Source organism: Falco cherrug, chromosome 5 (genome assembly GCF_023634085.1).
Source record: "Falco cherrug isolate bFalChe1 chromosome 5, bFalChe1.pri, whole genome shotgun sequence".
In the NCBI taxonomy this organism is placed as follows: Eukaryota; Metazoa; Chordata; class Aves; order Falconiformes; family Falconidae; genus Falco; species Falco cherrug.
The window spans coordinates 63475397-63500726 of NC_073701.1; the positions used below are offsets into that span (position 1 = coordinate 63475397).

General features: G+C 40.5%; 1 protein-coding gene across 6 annotated transcripts in view; it reads right to left on the bottom strand.

The window, feature by feature from the left end:
* The window catches only part of MKLN1 (muskelin 1), a 98321-nt gene that overhangs the window by 41493 nt on the left and 31498 nt on the right, over positions 1–25330 (bottom strand). For 5 of the 6 annotated variants that reach the window (XM_055712289.1, XM_055712288.1, XM_027798262.2 and 2 more), the window contains 4 exons: positions 22672–22864; positions 14417–14494; positions 13132–13197; positions 4898–5010 (listed from right to left, as the gene is read on the bottom strand). In XM_055712289.1, the coding sequence (XP_055568264.1) occupies positions 4898–5010; positions 13132–13197; positions 14417–14494; positions 22672–22864 (450 nt within the window). Of the gene's footprint in view, positions 1–4897; positions 5011–13131; positions 13198–14416; positions 14495–22671; positions 22868–25330 lie in introns of all 6 variants that reach the window. The other variant, XM_027798265.2, reaches the window with a different exon arrangement.

Below are 25330 nucleotides of genomic sequence, written 5' to 3' on the forward strand. Positions count from 1 at the left end.
TAAAAAATGCAAAATAAAAAATTAGGTACTTCGCCCTCAACAGGGTCTTTTTGTTTTAGGCTCTGTGTGGAAACCACTGGAGAGTTAAGTCAGCCATATCTGAAAGTCTCTAACATTTTGGAGAAAGACTACTGGCTAGAACATTTTAAAACCATTATGCTACTAAGCAGGGAGGAAAATAAAACATTAGCATGTGACATTTAGGACCAGCCTAGAATACTTTTTATTTGGTTCACTTCAGCATCTGCCTTCTTTGTCCCTACTTTTCTAGGCATTTACACTATTTAGGAAGTTGGCTCAGAGGTGTATCTGCAGTATCCAAGTTTCTATTGCAGGCTTTTGGGGACAGCTGCTTTCTCCCTATGTGCTTTTGTGGCACCAGGCATCTCGTACAACTGAGCATCTGTACAATTGGAACTACTCAGAAGCAGAACATGGCAGATTCAGTATATTAGATCTCAAGCCCATAAACATCACAGTATTTGAAACAAAAAACCCTCGAGTTACTTAAAGCGTCTTCCAAACTGTATCACCATCTGTGGGAAGGAGTCAATATTTGAGACTAGTTCAGTTACTACACTGGAAACAGCACAGGGTAAAAGCTTTACATAGATAAGCTTACGTATGTCTGCATCACAATAAAAAAAAAAAAAAAAAACAGTCATAGGTGTCACAAACTCTTACAAATGTATAAAATGCTTGTGTGGTAACATGACATTGGGTAAATTCATACACGTCAACAAATGTAAAGAAATGCATGCAGACACCATAGAAAATTTAACTAGAAACACAATAGCAGATGAAATTCACCCCAGTTCTCACTATTGTGAGAGCTTTCTATACTTGTCAGCTTTTACTTTCAGTGTCCTGGAAAAGCACTTTGTGTTAGCAGCAAACTGTCACCTTACAATACATTGATTTTCTAGATCATTTTGAACCTACTGAACAGTAGACACTTGTTGACCTACACTTCCCTTCATTGTGAGAAACTATTTATCCTCTCAACCCATGACAAGACCTTCACTTCTGTCTTTGGCAAGAAACACTTTAAAAGTTTGAGAAACACAGCGGCACGTAAACCTAACTCATTTGCACAATTTCCACATCCTGCACAGAGCTGATTTGTGAGCAGGGTTTTCCTCTTAAAAAGTCAGAATTAGGATAAGTCAACATACCATATTTACAAATATGCACCACAGAAGCTACCGATTTGTGCAGTAACACAGTTTGAAGGGAGATCCTGTATCTCTTCTGGTGTCTCTAGGGAATACTGAAACAAAGTATAGGAATACTAGTAACATACAAAACACACCAACTATCACGCTTCTTCATTCTCATTTATCAAAACCCCAGAGGCATCAACATTCCCAGCATTTTGATCCTATTTAAAAATCCACATAACTACAAATTTACACCAAGCAAACTCTTTCCAATGGCTCACTTAGTGTCCTCTTGTATTGAATTTCACTAAATTAGCCTTCAAAAGAGAAAGCTGCTGCTTGGAAACTAGAACTATTAGACATCAAAACACACACATTAGGTTTCTCTATTAATTGACACTGGCCTAGAATCAAAATGCCCAAGGAACAACAAGGCTTGGTTTTTTCAAAACTATTTATTCCCAAATGCTAGAAAGGTCTACTGATCTACAACCACTAATAAACCCTGGAGACAACTGCATTTGTCAGAACATTCCACTTGGTTCAGGGTAAAAACCCTTAAAGGCTCTTAGACTAAACATGTTTTAGCAATACTTCATGCCAACTGATCCATAGAGTTGTTGCATACTCCAGTGCTCCACAGAAGAGATGGAACTTGTGGGTACAGTTCAGAGGTCATGAGCTGCTCCACAGTGCATCCCCTTGGAAGGATGCAGTCTTGGAGAAGGGTGATTTGACAAGAACTGCAGGAGCCCTGATGGATCCATACACTAAAGGGTGGCGGGGAAGTTCTCAGGTGGCTTTGTTTGTCAGCAGTTATGGTACACACTGGAGGTTCAGCCCAACGCTGCAAGCAGGTCATCCAGACTCTCTTTTTGAGACTGTAAGTGATCAGCTACTCCAGCAGAGCTACAAGCATTTTTTCCTGACGTAAAAAGGACTACAGAAAATTGGTAGTCTAATTGTTAAAAACCACAAATGCAACTTTAAGTAACAGAGACACATTATCTCCAGCTCAGTGACAAATTTTGAAAAACAGCAGCAACAGAGTTTACCAAAAAGGTCACACAGCCTTTTCAGAACACACTGCAACGAAAGCTACCAGTACCTTTATCCCAAAAATGTCACTGTGCATAACTTCTATGATAGCACTGGATAACATGCAACTTTTACTATATTCCACTTGTGTCCAAGCTGAATTATTGAGCGGCTAATTTAACCATTGTTACCGATTAATCAGAACAAAAGAGTTAGAAGCAGAACCAGCAGCACAGTACAACACAAAAATACGACTAAGGTCTACTGAAACCTACTCTGAATATTTTTAAAAATTCCATTTCAACAGACATTTCCTTTCAGCAAATTGTTTGTGAACAGTCAATGTCCCTATTAGAGAAACATCTGGAGTCTTTGTTTTTGAATTTGCTTCTCAAAATTTGATATTGACCTTTTCATTTCTAAATCAGGTTTTATCCAGATCTCTTTAGGGAAAAAAAACAAATCCAAAACAAAACAAAACCAAACCCAAAACAACACACTGGTGGTTTGCAAGTACAGCTGCTGCCAGTTCACTGTACCTCAGTAAGTCACCAAAGCACTGGACTATGCCTCAGCAGGCCGCCTTCTGAACTCCACTGCAGACTACATCCACGCAGAGAGTCCTTCTAGAAGTCCGTTTCTAAAGCCACACACATTTCTTCACACTTGTCTCTAAGTACATCTCTTCTTCAAAATTCCCCATTCAACTCATTTTTTTTTCCTTTTAATTCCCCTATCTTGCTTCCTCTAAGCCCAATTCCCATCTTCCGTTTCCATTTCCTGACCTTCCACTGCACCCTGTAACTGTTCTTCCTCCCAAATTCTTTTATTGCCACTTTTTATATCAACCCATGACTCTTCTACTGTGTCTCCTCCACAGCTCTCCTTTGCACAGCCCTTCTTTCTCCCATCCCGGCATTACTCTGCTATAGTCAGACAAGAGGAACTTGAAAACATACACTGCTCCTGGCATTGCTGATGCCTTGCATCCCAGCCAGGCCTCCCAAGCTTTTACAGAAGCTCAACTGGATGCGGCAGGATCCCAGAAAAAAAGGAAATTAATCCTTTAAATACCAGAACTACCCACACTGGTTTGTGCAGGAAGAAAGCACAGTAACCCGTTTTTTGCCAAGAAGGCCCCATTTCACTGCAACGTGAGCTAGCCAAATGTATATGCTAAGCAGCCACAAAGCAAGAAGGAAAGTAACAGTAGAGATTTAAAATTGTCATGCCTTCTTTTCTATGTCTGTTCTTCACTTTCCCAAGCTCTTTATAAAGAGAGACAAAGGAAAGGAAGTCCAGCTGTTTATCTTTACCATTAGTCAATAAGAGTCCCAATTTCCCCTTGGTATTACATCACACACACCCCTCCTTATCTTAAGGAGGTTACTTGTTGGGTAAACAGTGAGAAAAATAGTAAACCCCCTGGTTCAATGCAAACAGAAGCACAGCCTACAGGACTGCGCCCTGGAAGACTAAAATCCAGCTTCAGCAGCGTTATCAGTAAACATACAAGTAGCCATGTGCAGTGATGAAAGGGCTAAGAGTGAAAAATCCCAACTTACAAGGATATGAAGTTTATATTTTTATAGTTATAAATATATTTATATCTTTATACAGCTCTATTATGATAGAAACCAAAATATCACATTTGGTTTCATTATAGCCCATTTTATAAAGGATGTTTGAAACGTTAAGTGCATGACAGGCACTGAGATCTGAAGGCTACAGGAAGTGCCTTACTGTGAGATTTTTTTTCAGCTCAGGCTGTTTGTCCTATTTGATTACAACCTCTAAACACCTTTGCCAGGAAAAAATGGCTAATATTAAAGTGTTATTTCATCAGGTACAGAAGCTCACAAAATAAGCTGTAACAAGAAACTGGAAAAATACAAATGGGAAAGAAGATGTTTTTATACTTCTCTCAAATAGTTAAGCAAATCAACCCCTGAATTTGTCAAAAAGTACTGGAATCTCAAACTTTTGATACCTTCAAGCAGGGATTGCATGCATTTCCTGAAGTTATGCTCTGACAAACAAGTAACAAACTCAAAACACAGTAACTACATGAAACTTCAATGCTTCACAGCATACAGTGAAGTGAATTACACAAGCCAAAGGTCTCAGATGCGGGTTTTTTTGTTACCTCTTATAAGCCAAGCAACATCCATTTCAGAGGTTTCATACATCAAATACTGAGCAAAACAGGCCAAGGAAAGTGGCTCAAACGAACACCACAAAAGCTCTCGGGATTGTGTGGCCTCTGGCAGTTACCCTGTCCTCTACATTTCTGTCTGTTAGCCGTCCATTTCTACACATTTTGATAGAAGCTAAAAAAACCCAAACAATTTGTTCTGAGGCTCACTACCACCATCAGGTCTGAAACATTTATTAGCAAGTCTGGTTGTTCAGTCCTACCAAATTATTTAACTCATGTCCTACTCGCTGAACTGATTTCTGGCCAATTGGACTGCTCTTGAGAAATGAACCTTTCCCCTCCAGCAATCTTAACACTTAAAATTGACATCCATCTCACATTTTCCCAATGTAAGCATTTCAGAAGTCCTCAGAACTTGAAGGTCTGAATTTTGTGGCTCTCACTGCATGCTACACATCAATACAAGCACTTCAGAAGCACGGCATTTTTCTGCGCATCGGTTCATTTATTTATTAACAATACGTACAATTGCGGAACTTACCTCTTTCTCTGTATCCCTGGATATACAGGTCCACTGGTTTTCCTTCACACTGTATGCCCAGAAGTCAGCCAGATCCTGAGTTCCATCCCAGCCACCAAACAAATAAACAGTTTCTATTAAAAAAAAGGAAGAGCATGTCAATTTTGTTTTAAAAAGAGAATGTCTTTAAACAGGCTAATACCTATAAAACACGTCTGAAATAGACAGACTATCAGAACAGAAACTGAAACTGAGTCTTACTTAAAACACTGCTCCTCTCTGAATGGAACCTAGTCACTGAGACAAAGAAATGTGGTTTGATTTAGTAATCAAAGTTTTTAGGATTGATAGACAACTCTCAAGAAGTCATTTGCTATTTCTACATTACATAAGAGGCAATCAAACCCACCGCCTTCTGATTAAAGTTCAAGACAGACAAATGAACAATATTTAACATTTTGGATGCTATGCATTTCAATCTATCAATAACATCTCAGCTTGTAGCCTGTTAGGTGCAAAATCTATATATTAGGAAGACTTCTGAGACAGCCACAGCAAAGCTTTTCTGTTTAGTCCATCCCTTAGAAAAGTTTACTTCACCCATGAAATCCTCTTCCAGTGAAATACTTTGCATAAAGTAACTTACCTGATGCCACAAAAGCAAGTAAGAGAGTTACAGATTTAAATCATTGTTTCAGGCCTATCTTCAGAGTCTGTCACCTAAACCCCCCAACTGCTCTGCAAACAGCAAGTTTGAAGGCTTCTCAGACTCACTGATAAAACTATATGAAGCCTCTGAACATGGGGAAGCATTTAAGGAAGAAGTCTCTGTTGTGACATGGAGAGATAACTAGGCTGCTCCCATTATAGAAACATCGCTATCTGGTCTCAAATGCTAAAAATACTTCATTTTTAGACTGCATTAACACAAAACACAAAGCCAAGACCAAGAAGAACACACCACTAAAGACTCACAGAGCTTTGAAAAACTCCTTTAAAATCCACAAACCAGTTCTATTATGGAGATAATGGCCAATTTTTAATCCAACACCAATTAAAGAGCAGAGTTAGAAGCATGACTATAAAATGGGAATAGTCCCTGACCCTTACCTACCATCAGGGTAGTGGTCATCACCATGGAAAGGTTACCCTGGTTCATTAACTTTAATTACCCTTCCTCCTGGACTCAGGGCTCCCAGTGTTCCCTGCAAAGAGCAGGTCCCTTTGTGTGCATAAATTCTCACAGCTCACAAAACCCACATTACCACAACAGCTTCATTGATAGCCGAGAAAAATAAAAGACTTGGCACCAGCTAAGTATCCTATTGGGGCCTTGCCAAAACGTCATGCCTGCCTGTAAGGGCTTTGTTGTCTCAGATGAAATTTAATAGCAAACCTGAATGAATCCGATGAAAACTCAGATTCTGAAAGTTACCTAAATCAAGCTGACAGAATTAAATGGCATGTAAGCACTGAAAGAGGAGTAGAGTCATACAGCTACTGCGAAGTATGAGCATCCCGAGAGCAACAGTGATAACACAAATGTACATGCATAGTGTGCCAAACTTATTTTTCATCTTGATGTAAAACTGTAGCTCAGATGAAAGAAAGGCTCCATCACTGTCTAGGCTCAGAATGACTATCATATTTTTTTGTCTTATGACTTATTACGGAACTATATAGGTATTGTTATGGGATGACTGTACTTTTAAACGAACATTTCCTAATGCATAAATGCATCTGTTGCTGGTAATGTCAAGAAAATAATTTCTCACAGTTCTTCTAAAGTCTGCAATTTGCTCCAATGGTATATGGAAAAATTGTTTGGTGGTTTTTGGTTTGGTTTGACTGGGAGGTGTGTGTGTGTGGTATGTGTATGTGAGCGTGTGGTGTGTTTGGTTTTGGTTTTTAAAGTCAAACTTTGCTCCCCAATTTCCCCAACCAGTATCACACTTTCTGCTTTATTTGTCAATTCAGATTTTGTGAGGAGGTTGTGGGGTTATTTTTCACCCCCCATGCAGAGATCCAACCAGGACAGAGCCAGGATATATGCCCAGCACTCCCACCTAAACAATGTATCAGCAAGTGCTCAAAGAAGAGGGCAGACACAGGGAAGAAACCACAATCTTCCAGTTGGGAGTGGGGAAGCTTGAGGGGAGCACAGCAGTCTCACATCAATGTAACTATTTCTACTTCAGTAGCACTAGGGAACTCAAGATGCAAGCATCTTGCTTTGGCAGAGGGAAAGATTCTTCCTTTGTATCAGAGCAATATGTAACACAGCAATATTGATGCTGCTTTATTAAAGCAAACCTCTACTCTGCTTTAGGGACAGAGCAGAAGAATTTTCAAACCTACCTGCAAGGCAACAAAAAAACCATGAAAGCAGTTACATTTATCTAAAGCTTTTACCAGCTACATTTAGGAAGATACATTCCTCCTCCAGCATCTTAACCTTATTTCCTCTACATTTATTTTTGAATGCAAATTCAACACTCAGAATTAAATATGTTCTGTGAATATTTCTAAACTGCTTGCTCAGTCAAAAATGTTTCTATAATATCTGAATTCTTTTCTTCCCTTACTCTTTGGAAGACTAGAAGGTGCCAGAGCACTCCTCAAATGATTAGAGAACATACATTCCCAAAAATTAACATATTTCCTGTCAACCTTTCCTTTAAGTTCTATTTTTCAGAAGAGTATGCAAAGCAGACTTCTCCAATCTATACCGAATACCAAAAATTGCAGAGTAGTTTCAGTCTAGGTTCACATATGTTCTCCAAGTCAGCTTTTCTAACTTCCGTTAACTCCATCTTCTCCGTATACTGAAATCCTCAGTGGGATCCTGGTAGCAGGTCTTTCCATCCAATCAGGATGCTACATGGCAAACTGCTAAAGCCAGGCTAATAAAAGATGCTTGGTATGCATAAGCATCCCTGTTTTCACCTTCTAACAAATAGGCACAATGAATACATTCCAATCCTGGTGACAAATTTAACTAAACACTTCAGTCAAATGGTATTTCCATGTTCCTGCTAGAACAGCGCTCCACAGAATATAGAAGAACTATGGACCAAAAGAGCTCTGCAAGCTGTCTGGTCCATCAGTCATGTCCCAAACCACTCAGTGTGGCTAACTTGCCTGTGCAACTTGTCTGTGGCGGAAGTATTCAGTCACACTTTGACTATCTCCACAGATGTTTATTTCAGATTATCTGGACACCTGCTCCAATGACTGATCATCTTTATTACAATTCCTCCCTCCTCAATATCTAATTGGAATTTTTCCCTTGCTGCAATGTGTCCACTGCCCTTTATCCTATCCCTCTGCATCCCCCAAAAGAAGTCTGCCCCCTAAGCACCTCCTCATACATCACGTACTCCATCCCCTGACCACCTTGGTGGCCTTCACTGGGCTTACTTTCAGATTGTCACAACACTTACTGTACTGGACAGCCCAAGCTGGGCACAGTACTCCATATGCAGCCTCAAGCACCAAACAGAGGAACACCATCCTTCCCCTTAGCCTGTTGACTGTACTGCTGATACAGACTAGCAGGAGGCTGGCCTTCATCGCCACAAGGGCACATTGCTGACGCACATTCAGCTGTCTACCACCTTGCAAATCTTTCCATGCAGTCAGTTCCCAGCCTATACTATTGCACACAGCTGTTACAATCCCAAGTTCAGGACTCTGAATCTGCTTTGGCTGAACCTCACAAGGCTCTCCTTGGAGCCCAACAGGGTCCCTTTGACTCACAGCCCTATTCTCTAGTTCATCAGCTGCTGCCCTCCCAATTTGCTACCAGCCCAAACTCGACAAGGGTGTATTTGAGAATCAGCGTGCCTAGAACTAAGACAGACTTCTCTCAGAAGTAAAAATACCCAGGTGTACAATATCTCAAAAGCCTTCTACGAAGGATGACACTTCTCTATGTAGTAACCAGAGATTTAGTTATCTGCAAGCAGCATTGCCTACTCTGTATGGAGCACTTAAGAGCACAATTATAAACCCAGACCTTAAGTTTTCTTTAATTACCACACCACTCAGTTTCTGCATCACAGTTCAGTGTAGATGGTGGCTGGATGCAAATTTTTCCAGACTATGGCTGGTCTGGGTAGGCATACAGTCTTCCTCTCAAATGTGACAGCACCATAAAGTTGAGTAACCTCCAGGATTCAGCAGCTGTTTGTGTTTTAGAGCTTAGAAGCCATCTGTGTTTTGTTTCAGAGATCTCTCCATCTTGTACACAAGTCCTGTCTTTAAACCTCTTATGGATAGCAGTGTTTTCCTCAGGCAAAACAGCAGCCTTCTTCAGGTCTGCTGCTCTCACTTCATCTTTTTCATCTTTCCATGCTGCTTTTGAACCAGCCTCATCAGTTCCACTGTGTTGCCCACATATAGTATGGGCACACTGTGCCCGCTGCTCTGAATCTCCCACTGTTCCCAACCTACAGATTTGCTCTCACTTTTCTAATAGAATCAAGGAAGCATAATTCCTTTCTACAAAAGGAAAACCAAAATAACATATGACCAAAATTACAGAGTAGTTTCATTTCAGTGAGTAACGCAGAGGTAATGCACCAATAAAGACCATTTCACTAATATTTTCCTTCAAAAAATGTTCCACTTGCCAAAGAGAAATGCAGACAAAAAAATCATTCTTGTTCCTTAGATATTATTTCTAAAACAGACTCATCAGAAATCTTCAGAAGGCTTTATCTAAATGAAATAGAAGACGAACATTTAAAGAAACAGAATATATCACTAAAGATTCTTTTGTTTAATAGAATAATTTCTGTATAGCCTAGAACTGTTGACAAAAAAATATATGGCTTTATGGACTACACTGTTGTTCACATTAAACTGTGCCCACCCTGTAAGAGCGGATGAGATTAATTCCACCTTAACTATGGAATTATAAACCAAATCTCAAAAACAGAGTACACATATTTCTCTAAAGTACTAATGTTATTCCTTAAAACTTGAACTTGGCAATCCACTTACCCATTCCCACCTCCTTCCAGGATAAGCATTGCTATTTCAAAATGCCATATCTGAATTATAAAAAGACCTAAGAGGGCATAATCAAAGTAATGTTAATCAAGGTAGCAGAGTGCTAGATGCCTACACCCTCATCCAAAACTGAATTAGGGCTTCACTCATCTGGGAACACAGTACAAGCTTGTGTTTTACTGCTTGAATATTTCACCAGGGCCTACAGAAATAGCAGCAGAGCATTTCACGACTGACATTTAGCACACTTAACACAGTATGTTCTCGTGTAGTTTTGGAGTTGTTTTCACTTTTGGTGTTTTGGAGATACTTTTAATCTATGCATCTGGGTGTGACTACCCAAATACTTTCCCTTCCTTGCAGAAAAGAGCATAAAACCCTCCAACCTCCCATATGGAGAGCTACAGAAGACATGCGCCTTGGAAGAAAAAGCAGAAATAATGTTAAGTCTTCCATTTACAGTCAAAAGCTTTACGGTATGTAATAGTGGTTTCCAACTATAACTGGGAATACCTCAATACCTCTTAAATGTTTCTACATAGGCAAAACAAAAACAATTTCCTAATTCTGCCAGTCATTCCAGTCTGAGTGTTAATGTGACTAAAAGCATGGAAGACATTATGAGAATCAGTAACTAGCAAATTTTTTTAATAGGAAGATACCAGCTGCATTCTCAGTTCTGTACCCTAAAATGCCTACATTTTCATTTCAAACTGCTTAAGAGTTTTTCAAAGCACAAAAAACACGACACTTAAAATAACACTGCTATAGCAGGTATTAAGAGCATGAACATCAAATGGAAACAAGCTACAACACAAGCTACTGGCTGTCAGCAGAGATGCCAGCTTTGCTTTTGCAGTTACTTTCAGCCTACCCTAACTGGAAGATAAAACATGCTAAAAAGCAGTTTTGATCAAGTTAAACTATATTCTACATGAAACTTGGGAGCACAAACAGAGTCTCAGTGACTCAGTGCACTATCACTAAACTTGATATTTAACTCAACTGCTCACCAACACATATCTTCTGTTCTAACACATGTGCATCCAGTAGGCTCATTACTATTACAAAACTTATTAAAAATAAACTTGTATTTGTGTAGTCAGTAGTAACTTGTTAATATCTCCTTGAGGTTAAAAAAAGCTGAATGATTTCTAGTTTAGTTATAGCTACAGTGGGTCTGGACATAAGAGATTAAAATTGGTTTCCAACACCTATTCTATGTGATAAACTTCAGAACCTCCTTATATGCATGATTTTGGTATTTCACTTAATTTCTAAAAGATTAATGCTGAAGATACTCATTTTTGAGAGGAACCTCACCCCTCTAACAGGAGTGCAAAGTGAGCTTATTCTTCAGTTGACAAAAGACTTCTGGGAAAAAAAAGAACACAAACAAATAAGTGCACAGGTAAGGAAAGGAGGATGTCTTTGAAGGAAGAAGTATACCACAGCTCCATTTTCTATTAACACTAGATTTGCCCAAGGTTAGCAGGAGCTTTACAGCTGCAGTCTGTAAAACACATCCTGACATTAACTGGCTAACATCCCACAGTTTCATTAAACACTACCTATATTAAAAAGGAAAACTCAAGCAATCAGCAACAGCTGGTTTGAAGCAGCACCAAAAACTTCCCCTGGCCTGTCATAGACCAAATTAAACGAAAAAAACTGATAATCTCAAAAACATTTAGGCTTTTACAAGCCTCAGTGGGCCTGGAAACAAAAATAAGAACAACTTCTCGAAGACCCCCCAGAGAAACTTTTAGAAGGTATGCCACCAGCACTGGATAGGGCTGAAGCAGGAAAGAACTAGCAAAACAGAGCCAGATCCAGTTGTCCCATGCTGGGACTCTACCTCTGTAGATGTTCTCCAGCCAGTTTTGTGCAAGTCAAAAAAAAAAAAAAAAAAAAAAAAAAAGATATTGATGCTTTTTACTGCCTTGTTAAAGCAGTGTGAAAACTTAAGTTAAAGCAGAGATAACGTGCTTACTAGGATTTAAGAAAGCCAACCGTAACTGAAGACTCACATTACCATGACTGTATTATTTTCAGGAGGTCTGAAGGCCCATCATTTCCAAGTTGACAAGCCTCATGTTTCTTCCACGCGCTTGTGAAGCTGTCATGGTCTACTTATTCACTGAGGCCACTAGAGAGCGTCCACAGCTCCCTTTGTAGCCAAACACCGGCAATCCTCCAGCGGCTTTTTATTCTAATGAATCTCAAACCTCTTCAACAACAACAAAAAAGTTTGCTTTCGTATACAAAATAACTCGAGTGCTTCCTCTAGAGCAGTAACTACACTCTGAGTAAAAGCCAAAGACTGCAGCTACTGCTGCATTTTTGCTTGTTCACTATGACTTAGCAAATTACTCTTGAAGGTACTGTCCTGTCACATGCTTCAGTCCCCATCCGTATGACCACAACAGATACGGCCATGGTAATTTTTTGCCAACCCTCTCACTGCCACCCTGTATTCCTCTCTGCTACTTGCATGCCGATCTTCTTTCCTGACAACAATCCTTTTACTCATACAACTCACTCACTTAGCCAAGATGCAGGCAGATGCATTTCTTACTTCAGGAAGGAGTGACATACCACAGAAATCCAATTAAATAAAAACAAGACAAGGATATAGAAAACTACGGAGAACAATCACCAGAACTGTATCTCCCCTACTTTCTTTTTGCTGTGGGCTCTGCAACAGAGGCTGAACCATTCTTTAAACTGCTATAGGAAATATTTTTGTAAGAAATGTCTAACAAGTTATATTTAACAGCAGTTTCTTGCACACTGTGGAAATTAGAAGCCACTCCAACCAAAAATATAAGGAATGTTTCAACACATCAGATCTATTGCTTGGGCACTATTCCAAAGAGCATAGTATGTAGCAGATAAGAGAAATTATCATCCCTAATTTTTCTTCTTTTGTTTAAACTCCTGCTCAGATGGGGTAGGAGGGGAAGAAAATTAAAAACAATGGTTCTCAGTTTCTTAGTTAGGACAACATGATGACTAAGGCGTAACACAGAACTAATAGGGAAGAAGGGGGGTGGGACAGGCAGTTGGAGTATAGTTCCAGAAAAAAAGCAGAGTATTTAATCCAACTATTAGAAAGTGCAATTTTTCCCCTCCTTTTTCCTAAAGTTAAGGCAGTCTCTGAAGACAAATACATCTGCATATTTATCTGAGAAGTATCTGATAAAATAATTCAGTTGTTAAATTTCTTAACTACTCACCTGTCTGAACATCTATAACCATCTGATGGCCACCTCTCATCCCTGGTCGGCTGTCTTCCCCATCACCTTTAAAAAGAGGGAAGGGAGAATTTTTAACATTTTTAAACCAAAAATACAACCTCATGTATGGCCTAAATATTATATGGAAGCAGAGCAACTTAGTAACTTACCATTCTTCAAGCATTAGCACAATGTTTTCCAGGTAGTATTCTTCTGTGCATTACAAAACTGTAGAGTTTTATACTGAATTGTCTGGTGACAGATATACAGATAGCTAAGGTGAACACAGTACTCTACTGCAATTCTGACAGTCTTAGAAAGGAGCTTGAGAGTTCCTGAAGCACTCCAGTCCACACAAATGAGGTCTGAGCTACCTTTGCAGGTCTCCAGCAGTGAGGACACATAAAACCTTTTGCCCCCTTTCCATCTCCCGCCACCTGAGAGCTGCCTGAAGGCTAAGCAGCGAGAACAGATACTCTAAAGACAGAGCATGTACCCGTGGGATGGAAGCAAAGAGGTAACGGCATAGATACAGCATAGCTAGCCTTGCACCAATTACTTATTCTCACATATAAGGGAATTCCAACTGTCCAATTAAAGCAGCTTTCCAACCGTTTTAGGTATCTTAAGCATTCAGGACAGGTTTCATTTATGGGAAGCAACATTAGAAAGATAACCCTTATTCTGCTGGAAGAGAAATGTGCTTGTATTCCTAGATAATCCTTCCCAAGAGGTTTGGGTACAGTGCTCCATGTTTGGTGACTGTCACCTCGAATCCTACATTTGCTGTAAGACAGTGATCTTTGTAGTCAATGCTGCCACTACAAGTCTCCTCTCAAGGCAGGAAGCAATGGAAAAAGGTTCTGCAATTTAGATTTACTGTGAAACAGACAAAGACTTCAAAAGATACTCCTTGAATTTAATATACTCCCTGTTAAGATAATGTATTTGTTTGCCACTCTTTGCTGTACGTTTAAGTTTATTCTATGCATTAAATCCAGCCATACAGCAACTGCCCTCACACTTAACCTGTATCTTGAGATACATTTCTGAACTGATTAGCTATCCTCGAAGTTAAAACTAGAGTTCCTATAGCTTTCCTTACTCAACCAAAAACAAGGCTGCACTTTGCTGACTTTGCAGACCAATGCAAATTTTTCCATAGACGAAACCAGTCCCTAGAACAACTGTCCTAGTGGAGGCTTTCTTGCATCATTTTCTTGCTCAATATCCTCAAAAGATGTAACTCATGTACTGCCAGCTCTATCTTAAGAAACATCCTTACCTTTAGTGCTTTTGGGGATGATCTGCCCCCAGCGAGGTTTGTATTCTTGTTGACTGATATACTGATTGAACAAGCCATCTGCAAAACAAAAATTTTGTTGTATGAAATGTTTAGACTTCCATTATAGCATAATCACTTTTAACGCAGGTAACTTCAGCTTAACTCAATCCCATATGCTACTCCAAAGCCTTCATTTTAAGTAAATTCTCTATATATGTCAGTTTGTTAAACTTGTTAATGAACTAAATGTGTAAGCACTAAAATAAAAAGAATACTTGTTACTAGATCAATCAAGACTTACCCATTTTGCCTGCCAGGTCATGCCAATTGTCTCTACATCTCTAGTGTGGTGTATTTAATTAAGGATAAAATCCCCTCCCCCTTATTTAAGCAAAAGGAAAGTTGCCAATGCAGTAAAATTCAACTATTTTAGTACATGTTAAGTTAAAAGTAGGTCAGGCAGCATCTCTGGAGCTTCATCTAAGAAAAGGGTAGTAAAGCAGATTGTTTAAACGCTACAATATGGGACAACCAAGCACTGGATGAAAACCAAAATAATAGTTTACATTCTCTTCAGAGAGTTAAGCAAGAAGAGAAACAGAAGACACATGAGGTCACTGGCCAGATATGCCAACTGTAGCGTTTCTATAAGAAGCATTAACTCCAGCTCTCTGTCCAAGCTTCCCTTATGCCTTCCTCTCTCGCTCTGTACATCTACCACGTGTCATCTCTTCACCGTCAGAAGGTCAGTTCCTAATTCTGGTTGCATGTTATCAGTCCATCACAAACGTGAAGGAGATTCATAACACCACACTCTCTGGGACTGCTCTTCACTCTGGGGAGGGCTTAGCAAGCCTTTGGGGAACTCGTTGCTATTATTCTTCAAATGTCTCCTCTAAAAAAAAATACCTACTTCACCTTCTGCAGGCACAACAAACCATTAGACTACTTATGGCCAGACTCTGGACCACTGCTCACTTGGCTACATCCCTCCCATCACCCCACCATCTCAAGACACAAGCTCTTCATTACAAGCATTTGTTCTGCATTCATGCATTACCTAAAAAAAAAAAAAATGGGAGTTCAGACACGCTGTTTACACCACGAGTACCATGATAATTACCACAGGCAGACAGAGGACTCTTAACGATAGATTTACAGGGGTTTGTATTGAAACAGTACATCGCACATACACCGCGCAGATGTAGGATGCATTCAGGGGCCCTTAATCCCATAATACCCACAGCTATGTTCTTGGGGAGAATGGTACCCAGCAAACTTGCTCGGGAATCAGTTTTACATTCAACAGCAGAGGAAGGAAAAATGAAATTACTAAATTGCATCTTGTACTTTTTAGTTCTTCCTACCACAACAACCGTGGCTTTGAGGTATGAATTTAACAGATTATGAATGCTTCAATTTATTTATAGAAAATCCCTTGGTAGGCATACAAACAAAAAAAGAATAATCCTTACTGTACAGATCCCTATTTATTTACAAAAAGGTAAAAATCTTTGTTAAGCATGACACAATGTTCAGAGAATATTTTAAAGCATTTCCTGGCATCCTGTAGTTTGTTGTGACTGAAACCCAGGTTTTAATTAAAAACCAAGCCAGCAAGTACTTCCTGGGAGAAGATGACTACTCTATTTAGAGACCATCTAATAGCAAAATAAGGGCACTCCAGAGCTCCCGAAAGGTGCTGAATTTGGTCTTAACATACAAAACCGCTTTCAACTCTGCAAGTTTTTCAAATTAGACACACTGTGAAAGCGGGGCACATTTTACTTTTACCTGCCTTGGAGCCAAAAACATCAGCTCTCCCCTAGCATTAGGTAATTGAGGAAAGCCAAAAGTTTGCTCAACATATGTAGAAAAGTGGTTTATTTTGGTTTTAAGAGCAGGGCTCCTAACTCCCACTTCTTCAGCATTTATGAAGTTAGGGCAAGACGTGAGAGGCTTTAAGCTTGAGATCTCATGAATTCTGATTCAGAAAAGCCAACCTCCAACAGAACAGTTGCACGCGCTGCAAGAAATCCCATACTGACTCAGGCAAATTTTTCTAGCCACAAAGCTAGACAGAAATCCAGTCTTTTGGTTATCATTAGAGTATTCAGACTTCAAGATAAAAACACAAAACCGTATTTATCCTATGGCAGCCAATAGATAATTGGACATAAATAGCTCAAAAGGATGAATTACACCACATATGATCTGAAAGGGTGATTTAACCTCTCTCCCATGCTCAACACCCACAGGCTGCACTTGTCAAGATATGACACTTCTCCCCTACTGCGCCTTCAGCCTCTTTTAATAATGCTTCTTGTCTTCCATGGGACATTGGTTTGGAAATACTCCAGCTTGCTTCCCAGAAATGTTTCTTTCTGCTGGGAGCAGTTCCACATTCATTCTACTCGCACTGCAAACCAGCAGCAGCTTGTTTTGGAAGCTGAATCACCACCTGTCTGACACCACCAGGGAAAAAAAGGAGGATTTCTAGGTGGATTCTGTATCTGATGCCAGCCCTATTCTAGCGCACTCTTTACGTTTCTTGCCAGGACAGCACCGCTGACCAAAAACTCTCCAAAGCTTCTGTGAGGCACTGAAGAGTATATCTAGGCCTGCTCAGGTTTGTCAGCTGTTTCCAATGAATCGGTATTTTAAAAAAAAAAATATGTTAAGACTCCTGTAGAAAAAAAAAAAAAGTGTTAAATGCAAGTTTTTAAAGGAAGTCTTTTTCTTCACTCCGGAAGCCTCTCATTTCAATGTTCATGTTTACTCTCTAAAATTACAGCCAAACCCAGTACTTTTATTTTGTACTATTTTCAAGCCCTTCATAGCAAGCAGTGACGCATTTTAGATGTAACCACGTGAAATTCACAGTGGTTAAAGCTTAGTAAATTCTACCTCCCTGATAACTGAAGCCTTTATTTTCTCAGCCGATTACAGGTTACCTAGAAAGGATTTGGACAAACACTGCAGACAAAAATGTTTAACTTGCTGAAGCCAATCAGGAACAAGTAGAAGTTGTATTAAGTTTCTTTTCAGACAACACACATCTCTAGACAGGATGCTAACATCTATTCAACTCCCTGCCAGTGGCTGAAAATACTTCAGAGTGGCATTTAGCCCATAATTTCTGGGTGCTGAGGTTTGGGGGGTTCTTAAGAGAGTTTTCTTGAATCAAAGAAAACTACTCCACACACCTGAACAGATTGGGGGTTTTGTAACAACAAAAATCCTTCTAAAGAAAAGCTGAAGTAGAAAACAAAGACAACACCAGATAAAAATCCAGCCATTATTCAACAATTTCCTCAAGACATGGGAGCAACAAGGAAACACATTACTTTTTTCCAGCCTCTAAGCAGTAATATTCTCTTGCACTTCCTTCTTAACAGAAATGAAGCAAGGTTTGCTCAAATCCCTGGCAAGGATATGCTTCTTCTACACAAACTCTACCATGTACTTACCCCAGGCTCTGGATCCCTAGCAAACCTCTCTTCTGCATATACCCCAGTACTACAGCAGCAAGCCATCCATACTTTCTCAAAACCGCATCCAAACATATTTCATGGTAAAATTAAAGTATACGTGTCTGTCTACAGCTCCCAAGAGAATACAGCTGTTCCTGTGCATCCCCGAGTTTTGGGAGACATTTGAGTCTGCAGGCTTCTTGTTTGTCGTACGGGGCTGACTTGTCAACAGATAAACACGTATCACATACTGACACGAGAACTACCAGAAGAAACACCTCGGCCCTCAGAATGCTAATACAAAACTAGCAGATCTTCAATCCATTTCAAGCAGCTTTCTATGTCTACAGTAGCTGCAAACAGTTCAAGTAATCTGCACTCCACATACTCTCTGTAGGAATATTAAGCAGATTTTCTTCAATAATATAGGCCGTCTGAAAGCTATAGGAACGAATCCAAATGTGAAGCATTTGAACCAAGTCTGTGAACCAGCTGAGATTTAGGGAACCTTTTATTTTTGAGAGGAAGTCAGGCAGCTGCCAGAGTTTCCATTTGCCCATTTTCTAAGTGTAACGCACAAGTCAAAAGAATCTGCGGGAAAAGTGTGGCTGCCTGCCACTGAGCTCTCAAAAGAAATCATCTGGTGATGTGAGGTGGAAGACAGCGTTCATCATTAGCAATGCAAAAGAACAAGAGTTAGTTCTGCTAGCACTAATTCTTGACCACCTACTCTTTTTCTACATGACTAATCCTATGGAAATAGCCTCTGAGCGATTCATTGCATTTCACTTTTTAAATACCTACTACTGCAAATATTAGCCTCTACAGAAGACATTTTAGGCAGAACTGAGCAGGCAGGATCTATGTCAACCTCACTGCACTTCTGTTTGTTCCTTTAAGGCAATGAACTCTCAGATCAGCAAGAGGTCAGAAGTTCACATATTCATATCGGCTGTTACAGAGCAGTTCGCTCTTTGAATGATTTCAGGGATAATTTAAGGATCTGTATATCTCAATTAACTCTACACTTCAGCTACGCTACAGGAACCATACACAGGACTAAAGTTAATCTGCTTTTATTTGGAAAAATGACACATCAGAGGAGATCAGTCGTAAGAACACCCACACCTTAGAGACTAAACTGCAAGCTATGGAGACTTCACAACAAAGTCGCCAAGAAAGTAAAATGGTAAAATGCTGGGTGCTAATGAGCCTCTTTCAAACGAGGAGCTTGAGAGAGATGCAGAACTGAGTAAGGACAGGTAACTGTGGAGGACCACAGAGAGCAGATGGTAGCAATACTGTAGGAGAATGTGTTGAAGGCTGAAAACATCTATTCCCTTCCTACCAAGAATGATCGAGTCTTAAACACCAGCTACACGCAACACCTTGACCTGACTGTCACCTTGTACAAACTCCAGACAAACTATTCTAGCCGCAGTTTCAGGGGTTTTGTTCCTATCAGAAGACATCTGCCCTATCTTCTCCCCCACCATAGCAGATCCGCTCCCTGACCTGGTTTGCCATGTGGCAGCACGAGTACCAGTGCCAGTAAGCCAGGGGCCACGGGACGCACTGTCCTGAGTAAGGGCAGGATTGACCCAGTTAGTAAGAACCTGCAGTTGTGTCAGCTTAAAGCAAATATGAGATACAGCCTCAATGTCTTGGGATAAATAGCACTTCTTGCCAAAGCGTGTTGTAAATGAGTACAAAAGCTGAAGACAGCATAAAGAATTGCAGAAGGATGGGGGAAGGAAGGTTTATGTATTCAAAGACAAGCAAAATCATTAAGGATGAGCAACAGAGCAATAGGAGATGCATACAATGACATTTAACTTCAGGTAGCCAGGTGCTGCATTAAAAGGAAACAATATAAACATCATCAGACATATTACACTGTCCCTCAGAAGCAGTGACAAAACTTAATGATGCCACTTGAAGACTCTCCTGCTGAAGCTCTCCACAGTTTGTTACTAGAAATACTTACTTCTACACTTGCAACAAAAATAGAGGACTGATGAAACAAGCTACAGCATATTTCTCTAGTTTGCTTAAGTGAAACTGAGTTTCCTCAGCCTCCAAAAAGGGACACGATTATAGGAACCAGGGAAGCACAATTCTTCACATCAAATCTGACCACGCTGGTTTTGGCTGGGTAGAGTTAATTTTCTTTGTAGTAGCTGGTATGGGGCTCCATTTTGGATGTGTGCTGGAAGCAGCGTTGATAACAGGGATGTTTTTGTTATTGCTTAACAGTACTGACACAAAGTCAAGGCCTTTTCTGCTCCTCACCCCACCAGAGAGTAGGCTGGGGGGGCCCTAGGAGCTGGGAGGGGACACAGCCAGAATAGCTGACCCAGACTGATTCAAAGGATATTCCAGACCATAATGCCGTGACACTCAGCATGTGAATCACGGGGAAGAAGAAGGAAGGGGGGGGGGGGTACGACGACATTCAGAGTGACAGCATTTGCCTGCCCAAGCATCTATTATACATGATGGAGCCCTACTTTCCTGGAGGTGGCTGAACACCAGCCTGCTGATGGGAAGTGATGATTGAATTCCTTGTTTTGCTTTGCTTGCATGCCCAGCTTTTGCTTTACCTATTAAACTGTCTTTATCTGAACCCATGGGTTTTCTTGCTTTCACCCTTCTGACTCTCTTCCCGACCCCACTGAGGTGGGGCAAGGGGGTTGGTGGTGGGGTGGTGAGCAGGCGGCCATATGAGGCTGAGTTGCTGGCTGGGGTTAAACCAGAACACTGACAAGAAGCTGACAAGAAGTAAGCGTCTGTCAGACAGTACAATCCAGCACCTACAGTTTTCCACCAAGCAAGCCCTTTGCCAGTACTTCCACACCTGGAAAAGCTAAGCACTGCAGACAGCAACCCCAATTTCAGCATAGAAGGGGAAACAGAAACACCACTTCAGCTGAAGTCCTAAGGGAAAACTGCTGGATAGAATAAATGCAGCATGTTAAATATTAGATGTTAATTTCTTTACTACTTAACAGCTCAAAAAATGAGGCCATAAACAATCACTTCATTAGTGCCAAGAAAAAAATAAATCCATTTTTGAGAGAACTTCTTCAGCACGTTCTAGACTTCTACTGAAATTCCATTCAAGGAATAGTTTCTACTACAGCCTGCAATGAAGTGGAAAGAGGACGGCCTCTAGGCACTGATGAGATGAAGCCACAGCCAAGGCAGCAGACCCATGCATCGATGAAATCATCACCATCAGCACACAGTACTCCTCTGGCTCTCGGCAGATCCCACCTCATATTGGTGGGCTCATCAGCTCCCCCAGGCACTCATGTCTGAGAAAAACTGCAAAGACAGTAACAGCCAGCCACAGCTCCTTGCTGCTTTTTCATCCTCCGACTCTCCCTTACCCTTAAGATTCAGGAGGAAGCTGCCAGTTGAAAAATGCCCCTGCATTGCAGGAAGCTGTTCACGCTTCCATCCCAGCCAACAACACTACATAGTCTCAGGAGGACAAGCAACACTCAGGAGGGAGGGGATGAATGCTGACAGTTCTCAGTCTCACCGCTTGTAGCTGCCCAGGGAGCTCAGCTCAGGGCAGAGCTCAGCTGTTCTGTCAATGTGGTCTAGAAACCTTGAGGCAAAACCCACAGAAAGCCATTTCCCACAGTTTTTGACGACCTGTTGCAATAAGCTCCCTAACATTGCGCTTAGTTCAAAAGCTTATTCACAGAAATGTGGTGGATTTTCATGGAAGGGAAACCTTGATTTTTAAAGCTATCATTTGTATCATATCCTGAGAACCACTTTCAACTTTAGTGGTACAAGTCACACTGACCGAGTCAAGCAGATGTTGGCTTCTATCCAAAAGGTATTACAAAATGACCGATTAGCCAGCATTAGAAAAAACATCTTTGGTGCCAGACATCCATGAAATGGGTCCACTAAGCCCCCAATTCCACCAGCATCAGACACGAGGTTCTCTTCTTAGGCTAGTACAAGTCTCCCATAAAGAACATCTACACATAGTCAAAAAGCACTACACTCACAGCCAAGAGCACTTCTGTTTTATCACAAAAATCACTGCACAGGTCTTGGGAGATACTTCAGTGCAACAGCCCAACTCTTTTTCTAGCCTGTTCTATCAACAGAAAGTAAATCTCCCCCATTTTAGAAAGCGAGAGCTATTTACACACAGTGTTCCTAAGCTGAAAATTCCAAGTAAAAAGTAATAGCAGTTACAATGAAACCGGCTGCCAATGACATGCACTGCAAGGGAAAACAGGCTCTGCCTCCAGTCACTGTGACTTCCATACCATTCTCCAAAGACTGTATTTCCCATAAGCAAAAACAACACTCTCATTCAAATACAGCTGAAAACTGCTGAAACACCAACTAGGTGGTAAACTAACCAGAAACCATGATACAGATCACTACTGAGAACTCAACCTTTACACTTCCCTACTCACCACTCCAGTGGCTTTTCTGACAATTAAGCCCACCTTCAGCTTACCAGCCACTTACATGAATAACTTATCTTTACTCATTCAAGTGCACCACGTTGTCATCTCTGGGGGAAAGCTACTCCAAAAATAACAGCTATACGAGATTTCATGACTGAATTCTTAGCCTTCACCATAAACATACTCAAGTCCAAAAGCTGACAGTACACCACACTAGATACGAAATAGCACATGGACTAGTCAATTCTACTACAAAATATATTAACAATCCAAGCAGAAACATTCCAATGTTGTTTGGGCTTTTTATCAATATATCGGACCCCTCTGACTCTCTTACCATTCACGGCTTTTTCTATCAGTTCTTCACAAGCATCGAAGTCTCCCTTCAACACCAGTTTGTCATGAAGGTCTGTCAACATAGGGTGCTCCAGACCAATCTTGGTTTTCTTCTGCAGTGACTCAAAAGCTTCGGTGTAGTTGTGCTGACGAAAATGTTTTAGGCAAAGGCGAATGGCTTCCTGTTCACGGTACTACTGGAACACAAGAAAACCTATGAGATATGTAGATATTTTTTTTTTGCCAGCACTGCTGGGAATTACCTGTGAACCTACCTAAAGGCAGAAGCAGGATCTCTTACCCACTCTGCACATAAATTGCTCAGAAGCTTACAGAGGAATGCTGTACATTACAAGCTGTGCAGACATTTACTTTCCAACAGTATAGAAATTATACAACTTTGTATCATCCAACTTAATAAGCATACAAGAAGAAAGTGCACAGTGTCCCAGATCTCTCGAGTGACCATTATTCCCCCCGCATCTGCCTGGCCCTGCTGTTCGAGGCCTACACGAAGTACAGAGCAGGAAAAAGCCTTTGCTATCAGCGTTACATAATTTGATTGTATGACTCTTATATAACAAAATAATTTAGAAGAGTAAGTAGGTCACAGCTTTTCCAGAAGCAGAAGAGGGAAAAAAAACCCCACGAGAATAGGAATACTTGCAATGACCATCACTCCTGCAACGGAAAGGCAGAAGGCAGGGCTGAGCCCAAATCCTGCAGGTTCGTGAGGGTTTCTGATCAACGGCAACAAGGATTTACGTACACACCAAAGTTTTACCTTCTAAATATTCCCACACATCTTGAAGCAGATCCTCTGCTTTCATACTGCGGATGAGCCAAAGCTGCCCATTTCCCACTGAGCTGGGGGAAGGGGTGAGAAAGGCTACAGAAACCCACGCTGGGTCAAACATCCAGGCACCAAAACATGAGGGAGTAGTAAACTCCGCATAACAGCTTGTGCTGTTAACCTACCAAATCATCCACTGCATTTTCAAAGCTGCTACCAATATGCGTAAGTAACAGATTATTTTTTTTAAGCTGGTAATTAGCAGAACCCCTTATTTTAAATAGATTCCTCAAACCTAAATTTTAAGGCACTGAAGAAAAAAATAAATCTCAATTTCCATCTTTAAACACACATCTACTATGCTAAAAAGCAAATGTAACTTTGAGCATCTATAAGAGTGATCAAGTTACAAACAAAAGATTTTACTCCTAAATGGACACCACTGCTAAAAGTGAAGTTTACAGTATTTAAATGAATAGAATCTTTCTGAAAACCTGGAACTAACACTGACATTCAACAAAAATTAGTGCTCTCGAAATAATGGCTCTACAGCAAGAATCTCAAACTGAAGCAGCTAAAAAGAAACACGGCCATGCGCTATATTTTTAGTTCTTAATCCATCAGTATTTCACAGCTGCAAATAGCCAGAACTATGCATTTTTAGAAAATCAGCTCCCAGCCCACATGAAAAAGGCCAAGGACATGAAACGATAAAAATGCAAGACTGTGGCAAAGGAACACTAAAGCTAAAACAGTTTTACAGCACAACTCAAAAAAACCAATTTTTTCTTTCTACGAGATACCTAAGACACTGTCTTTAAGCAAACGTTCACTTATAGCAGTCAAGGCCAAAACCACATTAGATTATTTGTTGCTCAAAGGGATAGCAAGCAAAAGGATAGCTGCACACCAGCACCAACCAGCTTCTGCACTTTCAGCTCCTCCAGACATTAGACAAAATTTAGACTTGGTACATTTCCATTGAGCCTCTCAAGACTGATCGACTTGTCTTGTAAAGCACGAAATGACTGTTGGATGCACGTTGGCCACTTGATGCAACATAAAAGTTTGTATTTAAGCAACATTACAGCAGTACTTCAGAAGTTAAATTTAAAACCTGTTTTTTAATGCAAAAAGGTGTATAAAAAGTATATAAAAGCCTCCTTTTTATACATCACCATACAGGTTTAAAGAGATGACAACCCAAATAATAGCTTTGATCTAAAGCTGTAAATAATTCCTACAGTTAAAAACATAACAAAGGCATGAGACTAAGATATTAAGGCTGTCAAATACAGTAACAGAATTAAAAATATCTAAGTGTTCATTATCAAAACCTAAGTAATAGTCATCGATAAACTGCCACTTAGTTGTTAAAGGATGCCCACTCTTCAGTAAAATCATAGCAGTGAGGCTTTCAGGAGGCAGCAGGCTAAGCTGGACAGCAATGAGAAAGCTGTGGGGAGCGAACCAAGGAGCGTGTTTTGCTGCTTTGAGTCCTTATCTGTTACCCCCCAACTCCACTCCCTTCAGGAAATGCAGGTTTTGTTGGTTGAAGCACACCCAGCAAAAAGAATGAGCAACTTTGCTTAGAACTTTCTTCTCATCTGATGTCTCAGGCAGTAAAGAATTGTTACATTTCAAAGCCTTTGAGACTTCCAAGAATATGCATGAAAATATTCCTATCATCTCAAAGAACTGCAAGAAACAGGTCAACCTTTCTGCCTTTCCCTAAATATGGGTCAACACATATCCTCCCATGTGGATTCTGCAACAGTGGCCTCTCAGGACAGAGAGAGAGAAGAACATCTGAGAGACATGCACTCATCACCAAAAACTTGGCAAATGATCCCAGTAGAACCCAAAC